Source organism: Anopheles coluzzii, chromosome 3 (genome assembly GCF_943734685.1).
Source record: "Anopheles coluzzii chromosome 3, AcolN3, whole genome shotgun sequence".
In the NCBI taxonomy this organism is placed as follows: domain Eukaryota; kingdom Metazoa; phylum Arthropoda; class Insecta; order Diptera; family Culicidae; genus Anopheles; species Anopheles coluzzii.
This window is the reverse complement of record NC_064671.1, coordinates 17066852-17094687: the sequence shown is the minus strand read 5'-3', so window position 1 is coordinate 17094687 and position 27836 is coordinate 17066852. Positions and strand designations below refer to the sequence as shown.

The 27836-nt window shown below is 42.1% G+C and overlaps 2 protein-coding genes across 3 annotated transcripts in view; one reads left to right on the top strand and one right to left on the bottom strand.

Annotated features, from left to right (window-relative positions):
• Positions 1 to 27836, top strand: part of LOC120956258 (inactive dipeptidyl peptidase 10) — a 105430-nt gene that overhangs the window by 61748 nt on the left and 15846 nt on the right. For both annotated transcript variants that reach the window (XM_040377633.2, XM_049609051.1), the window contains exons 3-9: positions 7346 to 7441; positions 13916 to 14030; positions 14173 to 14267; positions 16813 to 16940; positions 18366 to 18577; positions 19206 to 19365; positions 27317 to 27430. In XM_040377633.2, coding sequence (XP_040233567.2) covers positions 7346 to 7441; positions 13916 to 14030; positions 14173 to 14267; positions 16813 to 16940; positions 18366 to 18577; positions 19206 to 19365; positions 27317 to 27430 — 920 coding nt within the window. The remainder of the gene's footprint in view (positions 1 to 7345; positions 7442 to 13915; positions 14031 to 14172; positions 14268 to 16812; positions 16941 to 18365; positions 18578 to 19205; positions 19366 to 27316; positions 27431 to 27836) is intronic.
• Positions 7440 to 8489, bottom strand: LOC120956259 (testis-specific serine/threonine-protein kinase 6-like). Its single transcript, XM_040377634.2, has one exon. It carries the CDS (start codon positions 8391 to 8393, stop codon positions 7476 to 7478), a length of 918 nt encoding a protein of 305 aa, XP_040233568.1. The 5' UTR covers positions 8394 to 8489; the 3' UTR covers positions 7440 to 7475.

Sequence of the window (27836 nt, the reverse complement as noted above, 5' to 3'; positions counted from 1 at the left end):
ATCGATTTGGCCAGCAAAACCACTTCCGTCCGGTGGTGGGAAGGTGGAAAAGATGTGTGGTTGTGTGTGCAAGAAAATCTGAACCAAGGGCAATTGGGGCACTGCCGGTTGCGAAGGTCGAGTGTCTGTCGATCTGTTTTATCTTTCACTTCCGATAACTTGCCGAAAGGCACGGTGCAATGGGTGTAATGGGAATTTTGCGTCACGCCTGGCACGTGGTACGACGAGTTGGCCAATTCTAGGAAACTTTCTACCCCTTCTTTTTGGTGTGGTGAAGTATGGAGCAATTTAATTGGATTTCCAGTTATGAATCGTTTCTGATTTATTTAAAACAAGAATTTCTATAATATTTAAAATAAAAATTTCAAGTCACACTTAATATCATCAAGTCTATATAATACAGAGGTCGATGCATAGCTCGAGTTTGATCCACCATTTTCAAAGCTTGGTTTTGACAGCTTGTACACTTGTGCTGCACATGATTTCGTCCTAATTTAGGCACTGATCTTGTTATAAGCGATAATTGCATTATTATTCTATATTTTCTTGATATTCGTAAACTTTTTGTATTAAAAATAATGGAAAAACGTTATAAAAATGACCCAAATGTGTCTGGATACACTGCATGCACAACAACTAAATCTTCAATGAATGCTGCGATGAAACTAATAAAGCTTTTTCATCTAACTGTCAAAACTTTCCCACGCTTTTTAATCAAATGTTCTATATGATATAGACTTTGCTTAATACGTACAATTTTGTTCGATGCTTCTCTCCGGTAGATAACACCCTGAAAGCTTTCATCCAATAACGGGACACTTTCCGCTCATTTGCAGTCACTCACTGAAAATCGAACCAACTTGATGAAATTAGATTTCAATGTTTTTTCCCCGTACACGGAGAGTAAATTTATACATTCAGAAGCACACAGAAGTCCCAAAAATGATTCCACCTTCAACCAATACAACGATGATGATGATGGTGCAATTTTGTAAGAATATTTAGTCGACTCGAAAACGGAAAATATCAAATCAAATAATAAAAAGAAAACTGATTCCTCGCTCCTTTGCCAGGTAAACAAACATCACATTCACCTTTCCTCATTTCGGGAGCTTATTGCTCACCGGAATCGAATGTGAACATTTGCCACTGCAAAGTCAACCGTACCTAAGCAAACAACGGAAACATTCTTGCACGTTTCGAATGTTTCTCACCCAATCATCCTTTTTTGCTTTCATTTGAACACACACACACACTCGTTGTGCAGCTCAGGCAGTGTAGTTTATTAACGGAAAAATAGGTCAATACAGAAAATTACACTTTCTTAGCAAAGCGTGTGAGCAAAGTTTGTTGGGCAATCTCTTCCGAATCCGATTAAAGACATTGTGAAGTGCGATGCGACTTTACGGCATAACAAGCAAACGTTCTGAAGAACTTTTCGTTCCCGAGATTTTTGCTTTCGGAAACCTTTTAAACCTAACAAGATTATTTTACGGAAAGTGTGTAGCTATTTTAGATAACGGGGGCTCTGGCTGGTTTCAAGTTCATTTTATGAGGCTTAATATCGGGAGTTTATTTTCCCGGAAGCAGACCCACCTTCGGAAGGCTATTTCAAAGGGTCAGCTTTAAGAATGCAAGGTATTGTGGTGGAATGTTGACAAAGAGAAGCCTTTTTAGGTAATACAATCACTTTAAACTTGTTGAAAATGAAATAAATTAAAGCTTTGATTAAAATTCACAAGATTAAAGTATCTTCTTATCAAATCGTTCTTGTCAACAATCATTGACGCTCAGGAGCTCTTTTAGATCTTTCTTAAATTGAATGAATGCTCTAAGTTTAAGTGTGACTTTATTCACTTTAATGCTTTATAGCATACATAGCAATACATTTTAAACCACCATTGATAAATAAATATCAGCACACCACGTAACCACAGCATTCGAAAACATATTTTTGAGGTGCACGTTCCTGAACGCTCCCACATATCGAAAGAAACACATAATCTCCACCAATGGCGGCGTATTTTCCGATCGTCGTACAGAAATGCAATGAACTGTGAATTTTTTATTCGATTTCCCAATACCGAGGCTCGATTCTTTCCAACCTCGCTCACACACCTACGTTGGTGGCAAACAGCACACACACAGCAAGACTAGTGCACGGTGCTGTTTCGAGCCAACACCACAATGCAGTTCCGTCCCAGTCTGCCGGTAAGCCCACGAGATCACGTACTGGAATAAATTTATTTAATCCAATGATCAAATTTATTTCGAACACATTTGAACACATTGGCCCGTGGTTCAGCTCGTGCAGCGACCGCCTACGGGGTGCAGTTTGAGCTAGCATGCTGAGGGTCTGTTTGCTTGGAGGGTTTGAGGTCGGATTGGTGGGATTTTTTTGTCCCTGTTGAACTAGCCTCAAAAAGCATACCGCAAAGCTCGTGGACGGTAGACCTATGACAAAAGTCACACCAAGTCACACCGGGAAAACACCCTAGAGAAGACACGGTAGAGCAAACTTTTCCTGCCACAGCTCGCTCCCCAATGATGAAGACTAATTCAAGGATCATAAAAATTAATCAGTACCTTTCATAGAGCTTGCCACTGCACACGGGGGGTGGGCAGAGTGTCGTTCGCTCAAACGAACAGTTCATAATGTTTGACCCACAACCGAGGGAAAAGAAGCGTAATTTGGGTGCAATAAATTTCCACCTAGTGCACGGTACTTTTCGCAACACTCCAGCGCGCGCATCGTGCTTCATTGTGCTTGTGGCTAACCGCAAACGCGTTGACAAAAGCCCAGTATTAACAACGCCAACCAACGGACAGATGCTGTGGAGCAAAAACTTTTTCCCATTTTCGCTTCAATAAACTGAACTATTTCTCAATAAAATTTGCTTTTAGTTTGTTTTTTTTTTGTCGTCCTATAAGAGGCTTTGATCCAATTGGGGAAAGGGAGAAAACACCACTGCAACGGGAAGGTAAAATTTCACCATCCCGTAAATGAATTTTATTTTATCCACTCGAGTCGAGCGGAATTCCAAAACCAACGACCGAAAGGCATCCCTTAGATGTAGGCAGCAGGTGTAGGATGGGCAAAAAGGAGGCAGAAAATTAAAACGAGTGTCCTTCATTATGCAAAGGCTAGCAAAAACACAGCTACGGCGCGCAGACATTATACTCCTGCAGCGAACTTTTACCGTAGGGTTAAACTCTGTCAGGCTCAAAAGTTGTACAAGTGGGGTGCGTTTAAAGTACACTCACGCAAAAAAACAGTGGAGGGTAAAGTCCGTCCCTTTTGCTCTGGGCGAAAGTTTATCTGCCACGGTTCGTGACACCTTTGGGCCGGCACACGGATCGGAAAAGGCAAAAATGTGTACCTAAAAAAGACACAGCGTCTTAAAGTACTAATCTTGCGGGGGCTTATTGCTTGTGGTCAGTTTATGCTTTTCATTGAAATTCGTGTCGCTTGCTATCGATAATTTCAATTTCTTGTTTTTAGGGCAACTATTTCAAGCTTATCTGCTTTTGAATAAGCATTTTTTACAGGGTTTCGAGTAGAGATGTGCCTCAAGAACCAGAACTGTACGATTCATTCAATTCATCCTAGAGAACGAAGGACCTACGTTTTAATCTTCGTTCATCGATTCTTTATAAATATAAATGTACTGAGTTTGTACACGAAAATAACGTCCTATCGGTCGAAATAAAGAACGTCTTAGTACGCCAGGTCGTTCATTTCCCCCATACAAATATGAATATGAACCGTATGACCAGATCATTTACAAAAAGAACGTCCTACCCGTCGAAATAAAGATAGTCCTGGTCTGCCAAATAATTTTCTAGATTTGATAAAGTAATTCTTCTTGCGAAATGAAACCGTTTACCATATTACCATAAACTGAAACGAACGAAGGAATCGCGATTCACGTTCAGTTCATGTAAATTAAACAACTAGTACGTTCACGTACATGGAAATGAACCGAATTGCCCAAGCCTAGTTATCCGAGTCATATAATGGAATAGTTCAATCGGTTAAGAGAATGTTTCAAACCGGTAGTGAAATCGTGCAAGCCATCTGTGGATTTTTGCAATGATATAATGGAGTGCTACAACCTAGTTGTGGAATTTTTCAAGCATACTGTGGAGCGGTTCTCAGACTGTGGGTGACGGTGTAACAAGTTTCGATATTGATACCGATGATAATTTTTAAAAATATCATTTAGAGTTGTTTTCCGTGTGGCGTTCAGATGTACGGAGTCATTATTAAACATGATAAATTAGTAAAATTTACGAAAATGTTTTGAGGTACTTACGGCGCACACACAGTCTGACAGCCGCTCCACAGTATGCTTGCAAAGCTCTACAATTCAGCTGCAACACTCCATTATATGATTGCAAACCTCCACCGAATGCTTGCACGTTTCCACTACTCGGTTGAAACATTCCCTTAACCGGTTGAACCGGTATTCCATTATATGACTAGAAACCCTGTATTGTGTTGTAAAAATGTTTGAGAATATTTGTGAAATTATTCTCAGCAACACATCGTTCAGCGTAAAGCTTATAGTTGTTTGAACATACAAGAACTTGAAAGTGTATTAAGCATAAGGCATATTTAGACTTTGCGTTATAAGCAGCATAACATAAGCAGCTCAGAACATAATTCAAATTCAAATTCAAGAATTCAATAAAGTGAAATACGAAGTAATGGAATCCTTTCTAACTTGTCTTCAAAAGTATCATAAAAAATCTTATTCATTTTAACGATTTAAAACTTAAATACATTATACTACTACTTTATATAGAAGTAAAGTATTTTTTTTCAACTCATTCCTTTACTCTATTAAAATAACATTAAAAAAAACCTTTGTAATTGTTACCTATTAGACTAATTATTATTTGAAAAAGTTCTACAAAATCTCTTAAACACCAAATACTGCATCATACACAAAAAAGCTTATTGTTTCATGCACAACAATACTTTGCAAACCTTTTCATTTCTTTTTTTTTCATCAATTATTGTAAAGAAAATATTTCCTCTTAAAACACAATACTGTCGATAAAAGAGCTATACGATCTGAATACAAAGTGCATAGCTTCCGTTCAAAGCCTTATATCTATACTCACCCTAACGAACGTATCGAACACAAAAAAGCTCCTTTGCACGCCTAACCATTTTCACCGCCGCAGAGTCATGAATTATTCATTCGCTCCGACCGGATTGAGCTTTATTCAATCACACCAAAAGCCAGATCGTCAGCGCACTCGGGTGCATTATTATTCTCTCCCGTCAAATCAATCCACCGGCAGCGACAGCGTAGCTCAGCGGCCGGCTTTTGTTTGCCCGGTGGATTAAGTTTCATCATTTATGCTTCCCAAGTTCCCACACCTGTATGTGTGGTGTGTGTGTGTGTGTGTGTGTGTGTGTGTGTGTGGTGTGATCCGTCCGTCAGTATGGGGCTCATATTTTTCGCCCCACTTTGCACCAGGAAGTGGTAAACAGTGTCCGCCAGTTGCACCAAAGCAGGTGCAATCTGCCAAATGGCAGAGCGGTGAAAAAGGCAAAGCCGTATTCCACTAAGGCGGAAAGGATTTTAATTTCAATAATTCCACTTCGTGATGCATCCGGCATCCGGAAGGGAGCCACGAGAGATACGGCCAAGAGAGAACAAGCTTATTCTCTATCGGACGGAGCGGATGCATAACGCTCTCTGAGCTGCTGGTACAATCGCAATCAGCACGTAATCATCAGCTGCATCGTCAATGTTGCACGATGTGCATCGATGAGCTCCTACCGTCTGTCTCCTACCGGCCGTCTGTCTCGTTTGGACTGTCTCAGCTTCGGTGGGAGGGTGGTTTATTTTTAGCACGATGCTTTTTATGCTAAAACGAAAGAAGGAAAAATCAACCAGTCAAAGCAGCGCTGAAATGGACGGGAAACGAGAACGAAATGTAGCAGCATCGTCGTGCGCAGGAATTCACAATGAGATCCGACCCGGTGCGAACTTGACTCGATTGTTCCGGGAACAAACACCCTCCTCCTCCACCGGAAAGGTGCCCTGCAGGGTTGTGGAATTGAAACGAGAAAATGCAATAGGTCAGAAGCAGAGCTCGAGTGCTAATAAATGGATCTATTTCATCTCATCGTCTGCCAATGAATGCTTTTGTGCTTCTCAAATGTCTCACGCCCCATTCACAGTAACATTCCCCCATTTCCCTTTTATGGCATCGTCGGTTTGTTCAAATTCACTTTAAAACTTCATCCAATTCGCTGCTCGCAATTCATCTTCAACTTCAGTGGTCACACAGAGCGGGGTCCAATTCTGCACAGTAAACACCATCAATCAAGCCACGTTTGCTCCTTACCCAAGTACTACACTATGGAGGGTTTGGGAAGAGTTCCATCTACGGGTAGGAGAACAGAGCAGAGAGCAAAAACACACACACATACATCCCTTTATTTTATTACCATTTTTCAACACTCACTTCTACATCGTCGAATGGGAAAACAACAAACAGAATGCTGCTCGGTAGCGGAAGAGTTGCAGCTTCGTTTTAGGAACACACAGCCCCCCGCCCACACATGCACCCACACACGAGTCACACGGGTCACGAGTGAGGTCTATTTATCCATCTGATGGATCACGTTTTGCGATTATTTATGACCATTTATGCCCACACGCGAGCACGATTGATTCGAAAAATGCTAAATGCTTAAGTGTTCCGGATCGGTAAACGGAGCACGATGATGGATGTGATGGCATTACCCAAAAGCGGCAAACACGTCTGTACGATGAATGTTTACCACTTCGAATGGTTAGAATGTATGACGAATGTGATAAGTGGAAGATATTCATCGATTGTTTTGTCCTCCACAAAACAAGCAAAATCTTCTGTGCAGCACAATCAAGATACTGATCTTACATGGGCAAGCTATCTTAGCTATTAATCCTGGCGAATACAAAGACGGCCAAGGGGCAAACAATCAGAGCATGCCAATGGTTGATTGCCGAGGTTCATTTCAACCATAAAAATTGCTCATGCCAAAACATTACCCCTTAGGGATTACGTTGGTCCCGGGCTCAAAGATTTCCAACTCAATTTAAGCTTTATTGTCTTTTTGGGGATTCGGGATAATCTATTCCGAACTTCCTGGACGTAACTTTTAATTAATGCACCCGCACAAAACAGCGCAGCATCCCGCAGCATTGGGAGGAATCTTCAATTGGCTGTGGAATTAGCGCACAAGACAACACGGAATTCCCACTCAAGGTCACCTCAATTCTGGATCCCTTGTACTAATTTGATTTTTTTGTTTTTCTCTCGCTTTCTTCCTCCACAGCTCGTCTCGGCCAATCCGAACCAGCGGAACTGGCGAGGGATCCTGATTGCACTGTTGGTCATCATCGTAGTGCTCGCCCTGATCGTCACATCCGTGGTGAGTAGTCCCATGAGTCCAACCGACAGGCACATCACACCAAAACCCACGAGTCTTCCGCCACCTGCCCTATCGTAGCACGCACACTAACGTCCGGTTCGATCATGCGGTCAATCAGGTCCAGTATCGCTGGGTTCAGCTTCAGCCCCGGCGGATAGCCGTACTGCTTACGCTCCTGGTGCCCTATCGTGATCGCGATATTGCTCTCATCGAACGGCATCGTGCCGGTCACCATGATGAACAGTACGCACCCCAGCGACCACATGTCGTGTGCCTTCGGGTCGTACGGAATGCCTTTGAGCACTTCGGGCGCAGTGTACGCAATCGATCCGCAGTACGTCGTGCTCAGCTCGCTGGCTCCACGCTTCGGTTCGCTACACTGTTTGGCGAAGCTGAAATCCGTTAGCTTCACATAGTCCTGGCTGGCCAGCAGCACATTCTCGCACTTGATGTCCCGATGGCAGAAGCCCTGGTCGTGCATGTACTGTACCGCCCGCACCAGCTGCCGGAAGAACAGCTTCGACCGGCGCTCCGAGATTCGCTTGCGCACCTGCACGTACTGCAGCAGATCGCCGCACCGGCAAAAGTCCATAAACACGCACACGAACGGCCCGTACTCCTGGATCGACATTACCGACACGATGTTTGGATGGTTCAGCGCGAGCATGGCGACCGTTTCCCGCGGCAGCAAGCGCTCGTAGTCCTTGGACGTTCGGCGCCGATCGATCAGCTTCAGGGCGATGGCGTGGCCGGGACCGGTTTCGAGCAGCACCGGACGGTAGACGGCTTGGTACACTTTCGAGTACGAGCCCGAGCCGATGCACCGTCCGACGATGTAGCCCTTCGCGTTCAGGATGTTCTTCACGCGCATCCGGCTCCAGGTGGATTGCGCCTCGGCGACACCCAGCGATCCGGTACCAATTTTCGGCAAACACGTTGAATTTTTCTCCATTCTGATGAAATTTGGCGCTCGAAATTGCACACCAGCGTTCCGGTTTTGAATTCAGCCCGCTGGTGGTGTGGTTGGCAGGGTTGTTCAAGTAGAACTGCTCTGCTCCATAGTCTACTTAGACGAAAGAGATGCAAAATGGATTGATTTTTTTTTCAGAAACAGGCTGTTTTTGTGGTTTCTATGGACTGTCATCAATTTGAAAAACCCGTTTTGTTGGCATACCCCTTCTTTTGATATTATTTTGCTATTAATTTCCTACAAGTTATGCAACTGTAACAAATATAAAAAAGCGGTTAAATAGTACACGAGAAAAATTTTTTTTTAAGGACTCCATAAGCGCTTGCAACATATCTGTGATCGTTTTAAGTAATCAAACAAACCGAATCCCAAATGCGCACATCCATTGTCATTCACTTGTTCCTCTTTGCGCCAATGCATCACGTGGAATCCAATTTCATGGGTTCCTAGGACCCACGTCTTTTCTCCCTTCTTTTCGATTTCTCATCACATATGCGTGCGGCGACACCTAATGCAATTCTCCTGGCCGACCTTGAAACCGATCCGTCTCGATACGTCCTAGAACACTCGCTATTTCGATTCCCGTGACGATTGGATCCATCGCACAATTCAATATACCAAATAATTTAATTTGCCCAACACTCGAGAGACACCAGTCGTCTAGCAGCGGTTGCGCTACCTAACCGTAATATGAGAGAGAGAGCCCTTATTCTTCCAGGAACTGTGTCCACCGAAGGAGACAACCGAGGCCGAGCCGAGGCGTCGAGAGAAGTTCCCAAGTGCTTCTGCCGAAAAAGGAGCTTATTTCCCAATTCCTGCCATTCATGCACTTGACACGATGTGGTTAATTTCCTTATACACCCTTTTTGGGTAGGCGGCACGGTAGCCGCACACAAACACCGCTTACGTACCAGGGCCTGTCCACCCACGACGATTGGTCTGTGAAGGTTGGTCTAGTACTCGTGCTGAGAAGATGGAGGAACCGACCGGTGGCGTGCTCGAGTGGTCACCAAGTTGTTGGCAGAATACTTTTGACCTTATATCACCACACACTGGGCGAGGGGACAAACAGAGAGGAACACATGAAAGGAGAAAAGAGAAAGTCAACTCCATCCTTTCGGCATTGTGAAGCACCTCAAACGGTAAGGCATCGGGGCGAGGCTTGACTGTTGGCTTAAAGCCAATTTGTTGCAAATCCGTCAAGCCAGTGTAGATGGTTAGTTTTGGTTGATACGTTTAAAGCACAAAATCGGCCATTGAAGGATGTGAAGGCTTCATGTTTTGCTTAATTAGGTAATTGTACGTACAATGATAATTATAGTTTGTTATTTTATTGTTTGAGTCAAACATATTTCGTTTTAATATAATAATAATTATTCAATGAGCTTGCTGAGAAAAAGTGTTTAACATATTCCACTTTTCTATTGCTTCTGTGAATCTGAAAGACTCATTTGAAGCTTTTTTTGAACATAACCATTATGTAAACAACTACCTCCCGTTGGTTCGTTAATATCGGTTCAGGGTTCATTTCCCATTTTTTTAATTTTTGGTTGTTTTGTTACTGGTGCGTTAGGATAGGTCAACCATCACCAAAAATAAATCAATGCTTGAGGATTGCTCTTGCTTACCAAACAGGAGCTACCAGATGTTTCCATCGTGGCGCAAACATTCGTTCCTTATCTTGTGAACCGATCGGTAAACCAATCTTCTTCTACCTTCATTCGAATCCATTTGGTAATACACTCCAACAACATCGCTTTACTTTGCCATATTATTACAACTGAAGGAGCGAAAAGGGAACCACGCTCTAACGCTATTTCAAAACAGCACCAAGCGAAAAGGCTTTCCCTACATAATTGAGTACATTGTTCGCACACATATACACCGTTTATCAAGCCGCTGTTGCAACCCAACTCACCCTTTTGGGATGGTGAGACCTTCCACGAAGTACTGGGAACTTTAAATCAGTGCAACTCTTATCAAATTCAGTATTTTTGGTTTTCTTCAGTTTCGTGTTTCGCCAATTTGATGCGCCAGAGTAGACAAACAACCCGTTGACTATGCAGTTCACTTTGCAGCTCGTCAAACGTCTTAAGCCCGAAAGCTAGAAACAGTGGAAACACGAACAGTAAAAACAAACGAGCACGTAAGTTGTTCGCACATCGTGCCAAGGTTGGCCCTTTTCACAGCTGTTTTGAGAGATTGTTTATGCCTTCACCACAATGCACAGTGGGTTATTTTAGAACTTTTATTTAAACAGTTGATCCAATATGTAATTTGGGTATAAGTGAGAAAACATTATAAGGTTTATAAAGCACTACTTTAAAACGAAAAAATCAAATTAAACATAAATTCCTTGTAATTATTAGCCTCGCCTTAGATGAATCCTTATGATGGAGACGCCTGGTATTTATAACAGCACAACTAACGTTTCGCCAAATGGGGATTTCAATTTATTTTAATATTATTGGTATATTATTGGTACGATTTAAATTAACATTTAGGATATAATTCAATTCAAATCATACAATGTTATAAATTAATTTAAAAAATTGCCCTTTGTCCCAAAGCGAGTCCACAGTGTGCTTTCATTCACACACATTCACATTCACATTCACACACTTCACTTGAACGTCGCTTGCGCGAAACTACAATCAACATCTCAACACGTACAGTGCCGTCTCAATTTATTAAAATATAAACCATTTCTGCACCCCAAATAGTGTGTAATTAACACAACCAGCAACCTCTTGTAGGAGTGAAGTGTTCTGCCAGAGAGTGAAAAGCAGTTAAGTCGCAGTGTAGCGAAACATCAGCACCGTGGCATGATGCCTAACAGATCGGTCATCCGAGCACGTTCCAATGCCGGCTGGCTGTTTGAAAATTATATTTAATTGCTTTTTAGCTTCCGGCGTGCTGTTTGCCACTACAGCACGAACCTCAACATGGTTCGTAGTGCATTTAGAAGAGATAGATCGGTTATTGTACCACAGACATTTCGTACTCGTACAGTGCGTATGGTGCATTTAAACACGTCCGCTGCATACTAACCGGTACCAAACATAGGTTGAGGCACATTAATTAAACGTTTATAGTTATTTACATCCAAAATTAAATAACACCCTTAGTATGGGATATAAATTGCTTTTCAAAATCTATTTTTGAAACCTGTTTCTATGGCTGTAAACTAGCACCAACTGACACTAGAGTGTAATAATTTACATGCAGCTAACGGCACGGGTCACTCGTTGGAATAAACTGCAATCTGCGGCATCTGTTTGCAATAGAATCTGGTGCGCAACACTCAAAATGACTTCACCGCCTTACCCCGTACAATCCTTTCTCGCCTGTCCGTAACACCGAAAGGTGGTAACCACTAAAGCCTTTTCAATGGTTTCGGCGTTATTTGCATTTCTTTGGACCGGTGCTCACCGGAGCACCCGGTGACGATGTCGAAATGCAAATGGAAGGCCAGTGGTCGAGGTGGTTTTATAATGGAAATGTCCTCCACGTGCTCCACCTGGATGTCACTTGCTGCAACTGAGGGTGCTGCTGCAGTGCTGCCGACCTACATTTCAACTCCTCTTTTCAATTAAACAGCTTTTGCTGAGCGGAAATCACTGCCACGGCCACTGTACCACTCAGTGGCCCCTGCCCTACCACCCCTTCCCCTGGCTATTAGCATTCGTGCAGAAGGTGTGCAATTAAAATGTTTTAATTACTTCCAAGATACGCAAATGGAAATATATATATATATATATATATATATATATATATATATATATATATATATATATATATATATATATATACATATATATAAAGCGAGTCTGATGCAACGTACTGCGTACGGATGCAGCGCAAAACACTAGCGAAAATGTTTGTGTTGACAGCTTGCGCCGAAACGAAACACGAGACACGCAATGCTAACATTTTATTGCCACCGAGCATTCTCAATGGCCATTGACACAGTTTTGCCAACAATACCCCAATGTGCAACCGGGTAACAAATGGCTAAACGCATACCATCAACGCAACGCAGTTGAACGATACTATGGCAATGAAGCGCCTTTTTTGGAGGGAACATTGGCACGTGCAGCATCCTACGCAACGTGCAAAACGGGCTGTAGCGTATTGTTTGGAAGCGGTTTGTCGCTCACCGAACGCCTTTCATTTCCATTCTTTGGGGCCAATTGTTTCCGAAGGAGCAATGCTTCTGGCTTGTGTCAATATTGAACCTGAAAGTGCTACTGCTGTTATTCATGCTTATTTTTGGGCCATGTTTGAGGCTAGCTAACAATTTTCGGAATTCATTTATGCCAGGCATTTCAAACTTGTGACAACTTGTGTTCATTGTATTGATCAGGTACAATACTAAGAACTTGAATATGATGATATACATTACTATACGAAATTAGTTAAAAAATAAATTTATAATATTTAATCCACCAATAATCACATCCTTATTTTGTTTCTTAAAATGTACGGAATATCACTCGAATAGATGATCTGTAATTTAAATATCTGAAAGTTATTCTATTATAACATCATGTAACATACCCAAAATGATTAAACTATGATTTGATCTAACAATTTCACCTTTAAAAATAGTATTTTATTTGTAGTTTTTATCCTTCTGTCCACTGTTAAGCCTTAACTAGAAGTACAGTAAATGATTTCAAACTATTTATACGGCCAGAGTGGAAACTTTAAGTTCGGTTTAAGTTCAAGATTGTCCTTCGCTTTAATGAGAGATATTATATCTTATGAATGTAAGTCATGCTATACAAATTTTAGTATCTGGGAAAATTACCATTCAAATCCATTAAATCCATTTCAATAAAAATATACATTTTGTGAGCTTCAACACTATTAAAGCAAAATAGAATTAATAAAAGGTGAAACTTTCCTATAAATGTGTGATAAAAAAGTAAGGGTTATGAAAGCTTGCATTATTCGATTAACTTAGTGTGATCATCTCGTGCGGTCATCTCGAATCAATTTGCAGATAAGCCATGAATTAATTTAGCTTTATTTTGTGGATGATAAAGCAACGTTTGTTCAGGGTTTACCTTTGCCTGAAACTTACACCAAATGTCTCTATCAGACTAAGAAAATCCTATAAGGCATTCATCGCACACACCAGCACCAAACCACAGGATTAGCTCAATACCTTCCGGAATCTCTGATCAAACAACTCATTTTATACCGCATCGTTCTCATGCCTCACTTCCGACGCTTCTAAATAGTTCCAATAGTCTTTCTTGTCGAAGCTACTTAGTCTCTTCCTCCTTCTTTACTCCGCTCTATGCTTCAAAGGCCAACCTTTGGTCTTTGTACAGCCAGTTCAAACATTAATTCACGCCTGAATGTCAACCAGGGCGCACGTGTGTGCTTGCTACGATTTTACGACATTAAACCCTTTAACCTCAAGCGCTCAATATCAAACCTTCCGAGCACTAACCGCTGGCTATGGCTTCCGTGCCGGGTCTTGTCTCCTGCAGGTACTGCTGACACCCCCGGACGAGGGTCCTCGTGTGAAGGGCCAACGAATACGGTTGCAGGACATCATCGATGGCGAGTACGCACCGAAGAAGCTCAACGGCAGCTGGATTGGACGTAAGTTGCTCATCAGCTGCTCTGCGGACGATTTCTATACGATCGCTTCCTAATCTGCTTAACCGTCCGTTTGCTATTCCACATTTACTGCCACCGTATCTTACCCGCACGATGCTGACGATGACGATGATGATGATGATAGCCGATGAATTCCTCTACCAAAACCACTGGGGGGAAATCAGTTTGCTCAACATGAATAATCTCTCCGAACGGGTGCTGATGTCCAACACGACAATGGTAAGTGGGTTTCAACGGTTTTTTACTCAATATCTTCATTTGTTCTGAAGTATCTGATACTTGATTGGGATATTTCATCATCCAGTTTCCAATAAATCTAGTAAAATAAAATACATTCAAATTAAACCTAAGTTCTGGTTCGATGCGATTGATATAACATAGACTACAACGAGAAGGCTTTATTCAAGAAGCATAAAAAGAAAAAATAATCAGTAAATCGATTCAATTTTATGAACAACATTAATCAATTTATCTGCGATGAGATTTCTATCAAATCTAAAACACACACACACTAATCGCCAACACTTCCTGTGTCCTTGCTCTTGCTCTTTGCTTGTTGCAAAGAAAACGGTCTTCATCACGAGCACGAGCCGACACAACATAAAAACCTTATACACGAGCTACATCAACATCCTAATCTCATCATCTAAAATCTGATTTGCAGCTGGCGAAGGATAAGAAATTTTCCATTCTAGCACGAATGCTCGCTAGTACAGCCTGGAGTTAACTAAAAAACCACCAAAAAAATAAATGGTTATAAATACATCACTCCAACTCCGGCGCCACAAATTTGGCGAGGACACTGTTGCGAGCGATGTAATTAATCTTGTGTTCTTCTAAAGCTCACTTGAAGAAATCGTGGCGGTGATGGTACCTGCTGCCTTCAAGTGCGGGCTCGCCCGATGAGCAAGCCACAAATCCTTCTACTTTTGCACCACAGCACAACACAACACAACCACGTCACCGAATCCGGTTGTGTCAACCCAGCCTGCGAGCTTCGCTGTAACGAGAGTAGGCTTAATTTAATTACCCTCACCTTAAAGGGACAAATTTGGCAAAAACCGCCATCTTAAAGCATACAGCTTGCAGGCATAACAAAAAAACAACATGTCCAACCATCGTTTGTTGGAAGACGCGAAGGATGTTGAAAGGCTGAAATGGATTAAAACGACACCCCTGCCAACGCACAAACCGTTGGAGCCTTTGCTGTACGCGAACTTGTTTTCGTTGCTCCTCGATGGGAAAAGCTTCTTATCTTACCGATGATCAACATCTTCTGCCAATGTCCTCATTGCGTCTGGCGTGTGTACGGTTTGTGTTATTCCAATTATTCATCGACACCCCCAAAGCGGCTCCTGTTTGTGTGGCTTGTTTTCTGGCTGACTCAGTTGCCAACCAAACCGTCCCCGAGTTAAAATCTCAATCCAATTTTCCAAAGTGCAACTCAGATCAACCCGTTGCTTTTTGCTTGCCGGATATGAACAACAAATTGAATATTCATCGAGGAAGGGTGGATGGGAAGAATTATACAAACAACGTACTGAATGCTAACTTGACGCGTAATAAAGATCACAAGGTGAAATGTATTCAACACAGCGTAAAAAGATGTTTTCGCCAGCCGCGAACAGCTCCCCCTTTGAGCTTCCTTTCCAACAGATTGTGAGGTGCGATTATTTTAGCAAGATCATCCCATTAAACATACCATTGCCTCATGCTTAAAGCAGTCAGTAGGCCGTGGTGGAAGTTTATGTTTTATTCGCGAACTTCCCACCGCTAACACAAGAGGGAACTGTCAACTAGCCGTAAAACGGAGCAAAGAGAAAGAGAGCGAGGGATTCTAAGGCCGGTAGAGTCAAATCACTATCAGCCACGGTCTTACCGCCCCTTCATGATGATGTACGCCGCAGTACATTTACCCCAAAAACTTTCCCAATTACTTTCACGCTGCGAGTACCTGCGGTGTAGTTTGCGCCTGCCCCGCACAAAACTTTGCTCCATGAACCGGCAGTGTATTGTTTATATCCAACACGAAACCAAACCAAAGTTGGAAGAAAAAAGAAGCAAAACAGTATGCAAGATAAAAACTCTTTCCCTCGTTTGGGTTGCCCCGTTCGGGCACTCACACAGGATCAACCACACCATCCGCGATAAGGACGAATATTTCGCAAAGCCAAACCAGCTGTTCGCGTCAAGTTCAAGCCATTCTTCACGCGATACGGCATGCAGACGGAGGGGCAATGTGGAACAGATTGAGGAGATGCTGGCGTTACGAAAATAAGCTATTCTCGCTTAAAATATTGGTACCAGAGTTATTTTACCGGTGGAACTTTCTGTTCCATCGATCGTCTGCCGCAATGACATTGAATCTGAAATAAACAGAATCGCAAGAAAGAGAGAGAGAAGGAATGGGAGTGAAATAGAAAGAAGGATAAAGAAAGAGAGAAAGAGATGCAATGGAGATCATCAAATAATAAAAAATCAACAAAATCTGATCAAAAATAATTCAAATGGATATAAACACAGATTTGATCAAAATTATTCCACAAAATTTTGTATGTAGCTTTTAGATTTCAGCCATATTATTACAAAAAAAACTGCAATTAAATCCTTGAGTCTTACTTTGAACATTTTTTACAAGACGATTAGTAGCATTTTAAGCTTTCTATCCCTTACAAAACTATTGACTTAGGCAGTAATATTAAATGAATACGATTATGTCGTACAATTTCCTCTTCTACAAAGAGTCTTCTTTCCCTCGACACAGAAAACGCTCGCCCCGGTGAAGTTTTCCATCTCGGCCGATCGACGATACCTGCTGCTAGCGCAAAACGTCCAGAAACTGTTCCGGCACTCCTTCCTGGCGCAGTACACCGTCTACGATATCACCACCAGGTAAGCCAGACATTGTTTTCCCTTTTCGACAGCAATTAAAAATTACAGCAAACGCTCACAACGCGACGAAGCACGATAAGCGTCAAAGCGCACGCAATAAAACAGATCCCTCACACGGCGCGGCGCGCGCAAACACACCAAAACCCCTTGCTCAGGATGTTTGATTTGTTTCGAAAATAATTCCTTCCCTATAAAACTTCCGTCCATCAGCGCAGCTGACCGCCGGTAGCGATAATGTTTAACACACAGACACGCTCTGTCACACAATAGTCCTTTCCCCCAATGTCCCTTTCCAACAGAATTGCTTCTCCCATTGCTCGACGAGCTTTAATGGACGCTGGAGTTTCGAAGGGGCGAAAAATTAACGCTGCCCCCGTTTGGATGGTAAAAGAGCACTCGGACACAGAGAGACACACACACACATATACAGAAAAACTCACCCGAAACTGAACCCGGGAACCGGAAAACTCGTGATGACGTGCTTTTAATGGCCCATTAAACCGGAAGCCCAACTGACAGCTGCCACTATGGTGCGAACGGGTCCCTTTTTTTGCCTTTTTCCGACTGGCAATCTTCGGTCAAATAAAAATTGTTTCACGCTGTTGGATCAATTTGTGGCCTTTAAGTGACGTGACATCCGCAGAAGGCACTACGGGGGAGGTTTTGGCTGGTGTGTACTGGCCGCTGGTGCGAGCCAGTTTGCTTTCCTGATTGGACGATAATTCATTGATTTTTGGTGCTTCCGTTTGGATCTGCTTCTTTTTTTGTTGTTCGGGACTGCTGCCCGAACTGATCAATCGTAAACCAGGATATGTTGACCAAGCTCAGCTGTGAACGCTGTGAGAGGTTGATACTTTGTGAGCTCAGTCATGCTTTGTTTCACCCGGCAGGCTGTTTTATTGCGCTTCGACCACAGTAAGCATCATGTTTGATGAAGTAGCTGTAAAAATGAACAATGTGTCCATTTGGGGCTTCGTTTGGTACATGAAGATCAATGTCCATACTAAGCTACTCAATAAACTCATGCAGGCTTTTATTTATGCTTGATAAAACGCATCCCTTTAATGAAATAATCCTTAAACCTCTGAGCTGCAAACCCCTACACACAAAGGACCTGCAATGTTCCATTAACAAACTTGTGCTCGCGATACTACCAGCTAGTCAAGCTGCTAATTTGCTCCACACCCCCAATCGAATCCCAGTGGACTCTTGCATGCAAAACCTCAACCCAAAACCTCCACCAACACCCGGTGCAAACATCAAACGTCTGCGCGTTGCCCTGAGAGTCGCTAAGTATGCATCGTGCTGTGGGTCAATTACGAAGCAATTACCAGCACTGTACCCTGCACCGGTTTGCACCCAAACATCGACCATACACCGCGTCTAACCGTTCCTTTCCAATCTAAAATGGTTCCTCGATTCTAGCGAAACGATCCCGCTGACGATCAATTCGCAAATGGATGAATGGCCGTACCTGCTGCACGCCGAGTTCACACCCAAGGGACAGTCCATCGTGCTGGTGTACGAGTACGACATCTACTATCGTCCATCAGCCCGGGCACTGCAGGCCTACCGGCTGACCAAGAACGCTATCCCCGGCATCGTTTACAACGGTGTGCCCGATTGGCTGTATGAAGGTGAGTGGGGGTTTTTTGTTGTGGTCGGTCGAACGCGGGCGGATATGAGACCGTGCCAAATTCAATATTGATCAATGTTGTGCTTTATTTTAGTGCCATTTAATCGAATGATTTTATATTTTATTTTCATATTTTAAATATCTTTTAGCTAAAAATTGTTGATTCGGTCTAAACATTCATAGCTCTAAAATCTGCCCTAATATTTATGTTTATAAGTAGAAATAGCATCATTTCATGTACACAAGCTTTTTTTAAACTTGGTAAAAGCCCTTTTAACATTAGGAGAACAATTATTATTATTATTAACAATTATTAAGAAACAATGCTAATAAATCATTAAATTTATTGACCTTTCTTTTTTTAATTGATTAAAAAAACTCGATTGAATCACGACAGCAACAGCAAAAGTTTAATTCCTCTGAAAACCCCCCTTTCATCCCGCATAAAGCTTTCACCATAATGGCATTCAACCAAAGCTTAAAAGCATCATATGGTACCCGCCCCCATTGCCAACCAGTAGCCATTAGATGCAATTGCGCTACATTGACTCGCTCCGGTGCAATTATGTGATTTTTTAATTAACTTACCCGGTTCGGTCCGATGTTTCACTTTCTGTCGTTTTCGCTAGAGGAAATCCTGCACACCAACAAAGCCATTTGGCTTTCGACCGACGGCCACCTGATGCTGTACACCACCTTCAACGACACGCTCGTGCAGGAGCAACAGTTTGCCTGGTACGGCACGGCGACCGGTGACATCAATCTCTACCCCCAGATTCGCTCCCTACGGTAAGCGTTTGGATAACATTTTTGTTATTTTTTGCTATTGCTTTTTGCTTTTCCTCCGTGCATTTCTAAAAGAAAGCGACCACAGCAAACACACCACCAGCGGGACGATGAAAGAGAATATAAATTACCCGCCAAGGATAAGCCATTCGACGCAGAGCGCCGGGCGGGCAGTGTGAAACGCGTACTAGAAGAAGCCAGTTCTATTAATTGCGGTCGAGCTTTTGCAGCGCTTGAAACTGTTGGCGAATGCGTTGGGAAGCTAGACGCTTACACACACTTCCGTTCCATGGGTGTATTTTCCTAGGGTCACTGTTTACAGCCACTGCCCGTACCATTAGAGCCAGTAACATTCAGTGTTGCTAAAGTGTTTTTGGTAAAACTTTTCCGCATTAGCAGCACGGTCACGTGCACTGGTTTCTGGTGGATCGTTCGAATCAATCGATTCAGTTTTTGGACCCGAGCGAGATGCTGTTTGGTAGTCAGCTCTTCTGCCAATGGTTACGCTGCTTAAATCATTCCAAACATTATCAACTCGTTCAGAGTGTTCTTCGGTGCGTAAAAACATGTGTCATGATTATCGACCCTTTATACGGTCGAGCAGATTACGGTCGAAGTAGCAGAAGTTGCTGATTTGAAATAACGAGCAAGTATTGTGATGAGACATGCATACGTATCTCTTCAATATTAAGAGATATGAGTATGTTTTGCAAAGTAGGAGCCTCTCTAAAAAGTAAAATTTGTTGATCGGTCTAAACATTCATGGCTCTAAAATTGGACATCCGATTGAACATTTAATTTCCTCGTGGGACATTAAATTACATCATTATATCGTTTTTATATTCGGCCCTTATATTTATGTTTATAAGTATATAGTTGAAAACCTTTGTTCATAAATTAAGAATGATTAATCCGCTTTTTTATTTATTAATTTATTGTGAACCATCATTTACCAAATACTTTCATTATTTCTTTTTCAAAAACACATCAGTCGTTGAAAAACAATTTATCATACCCTGCAATATCACTATTATCGTCCTCTCAGTGAATACTGCATAGTATCGTTAATGTCCCTCAAATGGCACGGATTTGTGCCGAGATAGAAATAGCATGCATAACACAAAGCGCTCAGATACTTTGCTGTCCGCTGTCGCATTTATTGTCACATTCCTTGCTTGTTTGGTGACAGGAAAAAAAAGGACAAATGTTCGAAAAGGAATTTAATATATTCAGGGACAACTGATGCTCATTCTACACTACGTCCAGCATTTGCATTGTCACTTTTTCCAACCTTTTGAATATGGTAATAGAATGAGATGGTGTTAACGCTGAATACCGGATATATTGAATGTTATATTATCCTAGAATTTTGGATAGCAAACATCGATAAAAGATAAAAATAATATTTAATACTTTCAACTATTGACAGTAATGAGAAAAACATTTATATAACTCGTACCATCTTTATACGAATGCCATTCGACGTAGTTTTCCCACTTCAATAAACTCTGGAGCTCATAGCAAGAGACACCAACGAACGAAAGGAGCATTGCAGCAACAGATAACCAAAGTATCATTTCTTCCGGACCCTTTTTCGAGCATTCAATTACGCCAAACATTCACCTATCTTCATTGCCATCGTTGAATCATTTCGCCATTGTTACATCGATTGCAGGCTAATAATAATAAAGCGAGAAGTATGAAGGAGAGGGAACGAAAGAACATGGAAGAGAGTGATATTTTTGGCTTTCCACATTTTCCCAGCCGCTCCGTACATTCGCTGCTTCGATGAATTCATTCTTCCCTACATTGTGCCATCCTTAAAAACAATTTTTGAAATGATCTTTAATACACCGAACCACGGCAAATGCTTCGATTACACAACCGTGCTGGTTGTGATTATTTTTATTTTTCAATTTCCTTTCCATTTTTGCGCCGAGTAAGGCAGGAAAACTCCGTACCATGCTACACGAGACAGTGGAATGAGCTTTTTTTATGTTTTCCCTTTCACTGACAAGGCAGAAAAAAACGAGTGTTGAACGAAGCTTTGTACAAACGTGCTACGCGGCAACCGAACCTGATGATTCCATTACTCGTCTACATCTACACACAACCTCGACAAAGTGCACCTTGTTTGCTGGTGCTATTCTCTTGTTTCACCCCTTTGCGGCACCCGCGTAACGGCCCTCTTCCGGCACACACACAGAGAGAGAGCGACAGATTCCTTCCCTTTACATCCTTTGATGCTTACATCCGTCCGTCATCCGGTACAAAATCCGGATACCCGGTACACCCGGGCGCAGCCATTTTGTAACATTTCCCTTCGACATTTGCACCCCTGCATCCCCCTCATTTATGCGCGCGAAAGCTTTTCATCAGTAAAGGCGCTCATCTTACTTACTACGCTGGTTGGAGAGACTGGCCCCGGGAAGCTAAGCGTAAAAGCATAAGCACTGAAGGACATCCACTACCATTTTTCACACGTCCATCTGTGCTCACGCCTTGCTTTTCCCCGTTTTCAGCATGATCATATCCTTTTCTTGCCTGAATATCCGAGGTGTGTGTGTGTATGTTTCATTCTTAAACTACCCTTTTTTACTGCTCACATGTGTTTACTTACTCAGCCTCATCCATTCCAACGCCAATGTTCGGTAGGACAACTTTGCATACACAAGCAACAAAACCCCTTCGGGGAAAGAAAATCCGCCTCTCCTTTATGCTCTCGGATACGCCCAAACAGAAGCTCACCGTGTAACAGGAGCGCTTGGATGAATAGCCTAACGCGCGGCTGCTTCCGCACTTATCATTTGCCACATTGCCTCGTTCACGTTGCAGAGGGCGGTGGATCAAGCAGGCGGTAAGCAAAGCACAAAAAAAGGGATGCGAAACAAGGTAGGCGGCTTCTCTAAAACGATCAACTAAGCAGCAGTAGTAGCGACGGGGAGCTTTCTTTTTCAGCTTTGCTTGCCATACAACCTTGTTAGGCGGCGAGAACACACATCAAGGATCACAATTGATTCCTTTGCTGGCATGCAGCAACCAAGTCAGATCGTCAATGCTGCGCATCATTTTCTCTTCCTTTTTCTTGTGCCGAAACGACGCCATTAAAGGATAAAACAGAAGTCCTAAATGACGTCGTTTGTGCTGCTTATGATTTCCTGTTCGCTGTGGAAAGGGCTGTAGCAAACGGGTGAAAAACAACGGGCACATGGTGCACACATGCAGCAACTGCTATTATGGTTTTGTGCTGGAACAGGATCCACGTTGAATGTTAGACGACAAACAGCCTTGGAAAGTGGAAGGATTGTTTGTGTAATTTTGTGCTGATAGTTTTGTGCTCAAGTTCAAGTGCAATTGAAAAACTGCTTGCCTCTGGTAGCATCTGTTTCATTTAACTCAGATTTAATTTGTTTTTAAGGCATGGGAATCATGGAATCATTACTAACAGGTTTAATAATATGGACAAATACAATAGTAGTAAGTACAGCAAGCCCTATCGGAGTTGGATAGCTTTGATCTAAAGCTGCAAATTATTCACAAAGTTTTTGAAAGGATTTAAAGTTCAAATGAAATTGAAAATGAAATTCACATTTAAACGAAATTATTCCGCAACATCATGTAATGTATGCCTTCTTTACTAAAGCTTACAACTCTTCTTCCATTTATTGTAATTCCATTTCATTCGTTTCATTGTTCATTTATTGCTCTTGAAATCATTTCTATTGTTCTATTACGTTTTCTCTTCCTTCTCTATGGTCTCGCGATCTTCCGACAGACATACCCGAGTGATTCTGAATGAGCACGGTCCTTAATTTAGCGTGTATCTAATACAATTCATGACAATTTGGAAAAAAGCTTCCTGAGAAATAGATTCAATTGTTTTTTGGCCGCTTGATATATCTACTACACAAAGTATTTGTAAATGAATTTGCCTCTCTTTAGAATCACTTTTCGTGCTCTATTTCCCTTGCTCCACCAGAGATGGTACAAAAATATCATTTAAAGGGTATAATATCTTCCAAAACCGAGGCAAAATCAACGGTATGTGATAGACAATCTGAGCAACTCCTGTGAAAGTTCCATTCATGTTTTCTTCAATGAAGGCCAACGGTTTTCTTACCATTTCAACCTTGAACCGGGTGCCTAGATATATAAAAAAGAAGAAAAACTACCCATCATCAAGCTCGTTCTCTGGACATTTTCTCTCCATGTCCATCCATAGAAAGAAAAGAAAGGAATTCCATTATACATGAAAAAAACTACACTCTCTTCGCCACTGGGCACGGTATTATCCTTTCGTCTTTTGTATGTGTGTACTTGTTCCAGCGGATCGTTTCATGTTCGCGCGTATCCCGGATATGCTTTCCCGATGAGCTTCAACGAAAAATCGACACACTCAGGAGCACACCTTTTCTTTCCCTTTCGCCTCATTGTGCGGCTAAGAAAAAGATATTTATTGTGTTAGACCATGACCATATACCCTCTTTTTTTGTGTTGCTCTCGCGTTTAGATCGGGTATGTTTTTCCACCCATACAACCCTTGGTTACCTCGCCGGAATGACATATGTGAGTGAATTATTTAGAATATGCTGCTGAATGGAAACCCATAAATAACACAAATGAAAAATGACCAGCGCCGGGGAGTGAGGGGCGCATCGGTAAAGAATGTTTGCTGCAGGAGGGCTCAGAATCGAGATCCAGATAAAAAAACCCCTTCCACTTTGCTTTTAGATGGAATGTGGAGAATGTATGTTTGGTAACGATCTATGCGATTTATGTTTGACAAATTGCACCGAGCTTGAACCGTAATTGTATGCTACTGGAGGGATAAGCTTAGCAATTCAAACAATATGCTCACACAACACACGCAAAACAACATGCTGTACCACTTCTGACGCAGAACTCTGAGCTCTTAAACATGACCATCCACATCCACTGAACTGATGGCAACTGTAATAAATGATGAAACGAAATGATTATTGATGAGTTTGGTGCAGCCCATCAAGGGCTGTCATGCTATCGTGATTTGATTTTGATGGAACTATGATAGTGTTGTGTGTAATATTTGATCGATTGACAGTAACTGGTGGTTTTATGTTATTAAAACATTAGTTTTAAGCAACACATTTAACGATTCCAATGATAATTCGCTCTAACAGGATACATTTCAGAGCTTATGCTAGCTTTTGGAATTTTCCATCGTCAGGTAAAGCACACCGGAGCCTCTCGTTCCTATGCTTCACTATCTCCACTCACTGTAAGCTTGTTGATCCACTTTACCCAACTGTAAGCAATGCCAGATGTCTGCCGTGCACATTACACAAAGTTGCTCATGCGATCCGGCCGGCATCCTGGTGTCCGTGTTGTTAATCGTGCTCATTTCATGGAAGAATGATCAGCACAAACATAAGCGTCAGGTTACACAACTTTACACGCTTTGCATTGCAACTGTAATGTCACAGCAACCGGGCAATGTGATGGAAAGTTAACGAAGGTGAAAATTTGTTTGTCATATCCGAGGTACGTTGAGCGTAAGTTTTACATTTCAAACAAACCGTGTGTAGCCGGGTGTACATGCTACAGGGGAGGAGTTAGTTTGGCTGTTAATTAACTGTGCGAGGAGAGACACTGCATCGAAACTGTGATAATGATACACTTTTCCACTGCGTAAACTGTTTTAATTAATTTCATAGAGTCATTATTCTCGGTAATGCTGTATTATTGGGAATTGAAACAATGTGATATAGTTGTCCAGCGCACAATTAATAGTTGGAGAGACTACATTTTAGTTTACTTATTTCATTTTATCGAATTTATCCAATATCACAACAGCAGCTTCCACATTTCTAGCCAAAAACGTCATTCTCATTTCACAATTAGCTGTGGTAAGCATCTTCATCCAGCCGTTCCCACATCTCGCAGGATCTATTAGCCACAGTACATAATTTATTCACTTTCCCGAATTCCCCCACCGATCTCTATTATTAATGAGATTAATAGTTCTCGTGTGAGCATCCTGGGAACGAATGGCAGCTTCCGTTAAGTTCTTACAATACCCAGCACAAGCAAAGAGACGCTTTGAACTACAACTTTACGGAAACCGAGGCGCTCGTAAGAGAGCTGTCACCGATAGTACCACGACCGATCTATTGGACGGAAACTTTCAGCAAACTCAATTCCTGCCGGAGTACTTTTCGCCAGCTTATCAAACTCTTCCTCAACGGTACTAATTTAAAGTCCCTTTCACTAAGCGTTTGCGTGCCAAACGGGATGCCCAGCAGGGAAGATCCAAAGTCTCAAAACCAATGCCAACACCACCGTTCAAACGGGAAAAGCCCATATTAGAATTGGAAATTTCAAGGACATTTGGCTGAATTTCCAAACTTCTAATGATAGAGATTTACTACTGCCTGGGATCGTTCGCCCGCCCACCGTGCTTTAGAGCTTCATTTGCAACTCCGTAATTTCACTAATTGGAAGATAACTCAAACTCTACATCCCCTGTGGGGAGAATGGCAAAGAACCTAAACGGATAGCTCCCCCGATGAAGTCGTGGAAGGAATGTGAAAACTGTTTAAATATTTACATTGCATGCTCGCAGCAGTCTCGACACGTCAATGATTCATCGCCTTCCGGCAAGACATCGATACGACGATGCGTTCGAAATGGGAAACCGTAAAGTGAAACAGAGTCCACGGCAATGTTTCGCCAGCTGTGTGCTCCTGTGGTTTGAACTTGTTGTGCTTAACTCTATCTTTGTTACGTCTTAGAATCATCCTTTTTTGGATGTAGCTTTAAAATTATGCACTCCTTCCACTACTTTCTGCTTATACAGAGCAGAAGAGTATTTATTTACCAAGCACAAAACAACCATCTCAAACTAGGTCAACGCCTACTCGATTAGAATTTATGTCTTTTGCATCTGCATTTTATGGGAATTTATTTCAGCTTCAGCGGAAAGCGAAACACCAACAAATACTATTCCAAAGTTTAATTTAATTCATAATTTTAAGATTTCCCAACTGACGCCGGTTTCCTGATTCTTCGCTACGCTACCCAACGTCTCGTAAATGTTATGATTCAATAAGCCAATCGCTCGCCCAAACACGTCACCAACACTAATGAAACAATGGAAGCAGCACGTGCAAAGTTATGCGTACCACGGGAAGTTGGGCCTGGAAATTGATAGCCTTTTTCGGTCTGTGGAGGATCTCGGACTCGGTTATTATCGCGCACCACACTTCAGCTATAGGAGCAGGATCGTGAAAGGGTGAACAGCTTCTGCAATAAAATCACAACCATTTTACTATTTTCCTCTCGGTGCTACAACACACCATGGATGCTGCTGCAGCCAGCTGAATGGATAAACTTTTTCCAAACCCATGTTACCATTCCGTGAGTAAAGGGCTGAAAGGAAGCACGCTGAATGCTTCAAAGTTCAAATGGTGTAGTTGGTTTTTTTTTGTAGAGTTAGAGGAGGTTAAGGAAAAAAATGCACATAAATATAGCTACCGAACCCGGTGATGGTGCAACTTTTCATCGCTTTCCGTTTGACTTTGCTGGATGTGCTTTAAAAGGTGCTCCTCTCGGGTGCTTTTTTCAGAATGGAGCAGGAGAATGTTTGCCGGTTCGCGCTAACCGGCCACAGCGATGCTATATGAGAGTGTATGAGGAAGTCGTTTAGTTTGGAAAGCGTTCGCATTGCCATTGGATGTTCGTTGATGGTAGCATTGGATGTCAAGTAGATACACATGTGATACGTGGAATAAACCGCTTTATCCACCCGACTGGAACGTTGCTGTCGTAAACATGAGAATCAAACCGCTCTAAGGACTTCCTCGTGTTTAAACATTTGCAATATCCTGACCTTTACTTCCGCTAAGTTGATTTTTTTTTAAATGATAATTCTTACATACCTAAACTTATAGCTCTGTTTTTGCTTTTTATTCTACAGGTATCCCAAACCGGGCACCAGCAACCCTACCGTCACGCTGAACGTCGCCGATCTGACCGACCCGAAGAGCATTCGAATGAACAAGCTTACCCCGCCACCGATTCTGCTCAATCAGTAAGTATGCAGACAAAGATGAAAAGATCACTTCTCACCACTCGTAACCCCTACCCTCGGTGGGTCACAAGTTTGACAACAACTTGGCGAAAACTTATCTTATCGCTTCACGTTCGTGCCCCAGCATGCTTAACGAAATCGCTTTTCACAGAGTTTGAAAGTATTTTTCTCTATTTTTTATTAGCAAAACTTAAACCCCAGTGATTGAAAAATATGCAGATAGATTTACCGATGTACGGAATACAAAGTAGATGAGACAAAGTTTCTTACTTGAGTGCGCAGAGTGCACCAAAGCTGCCAAAGAATGTACTTTTCACAATGTTGTGTTATGAAATTAAGCAAAAAAGTTATTTTGTGTCACGTAGTCGCCATCTTGACTTCATGCCACGTGAACAACCCTTTTAAA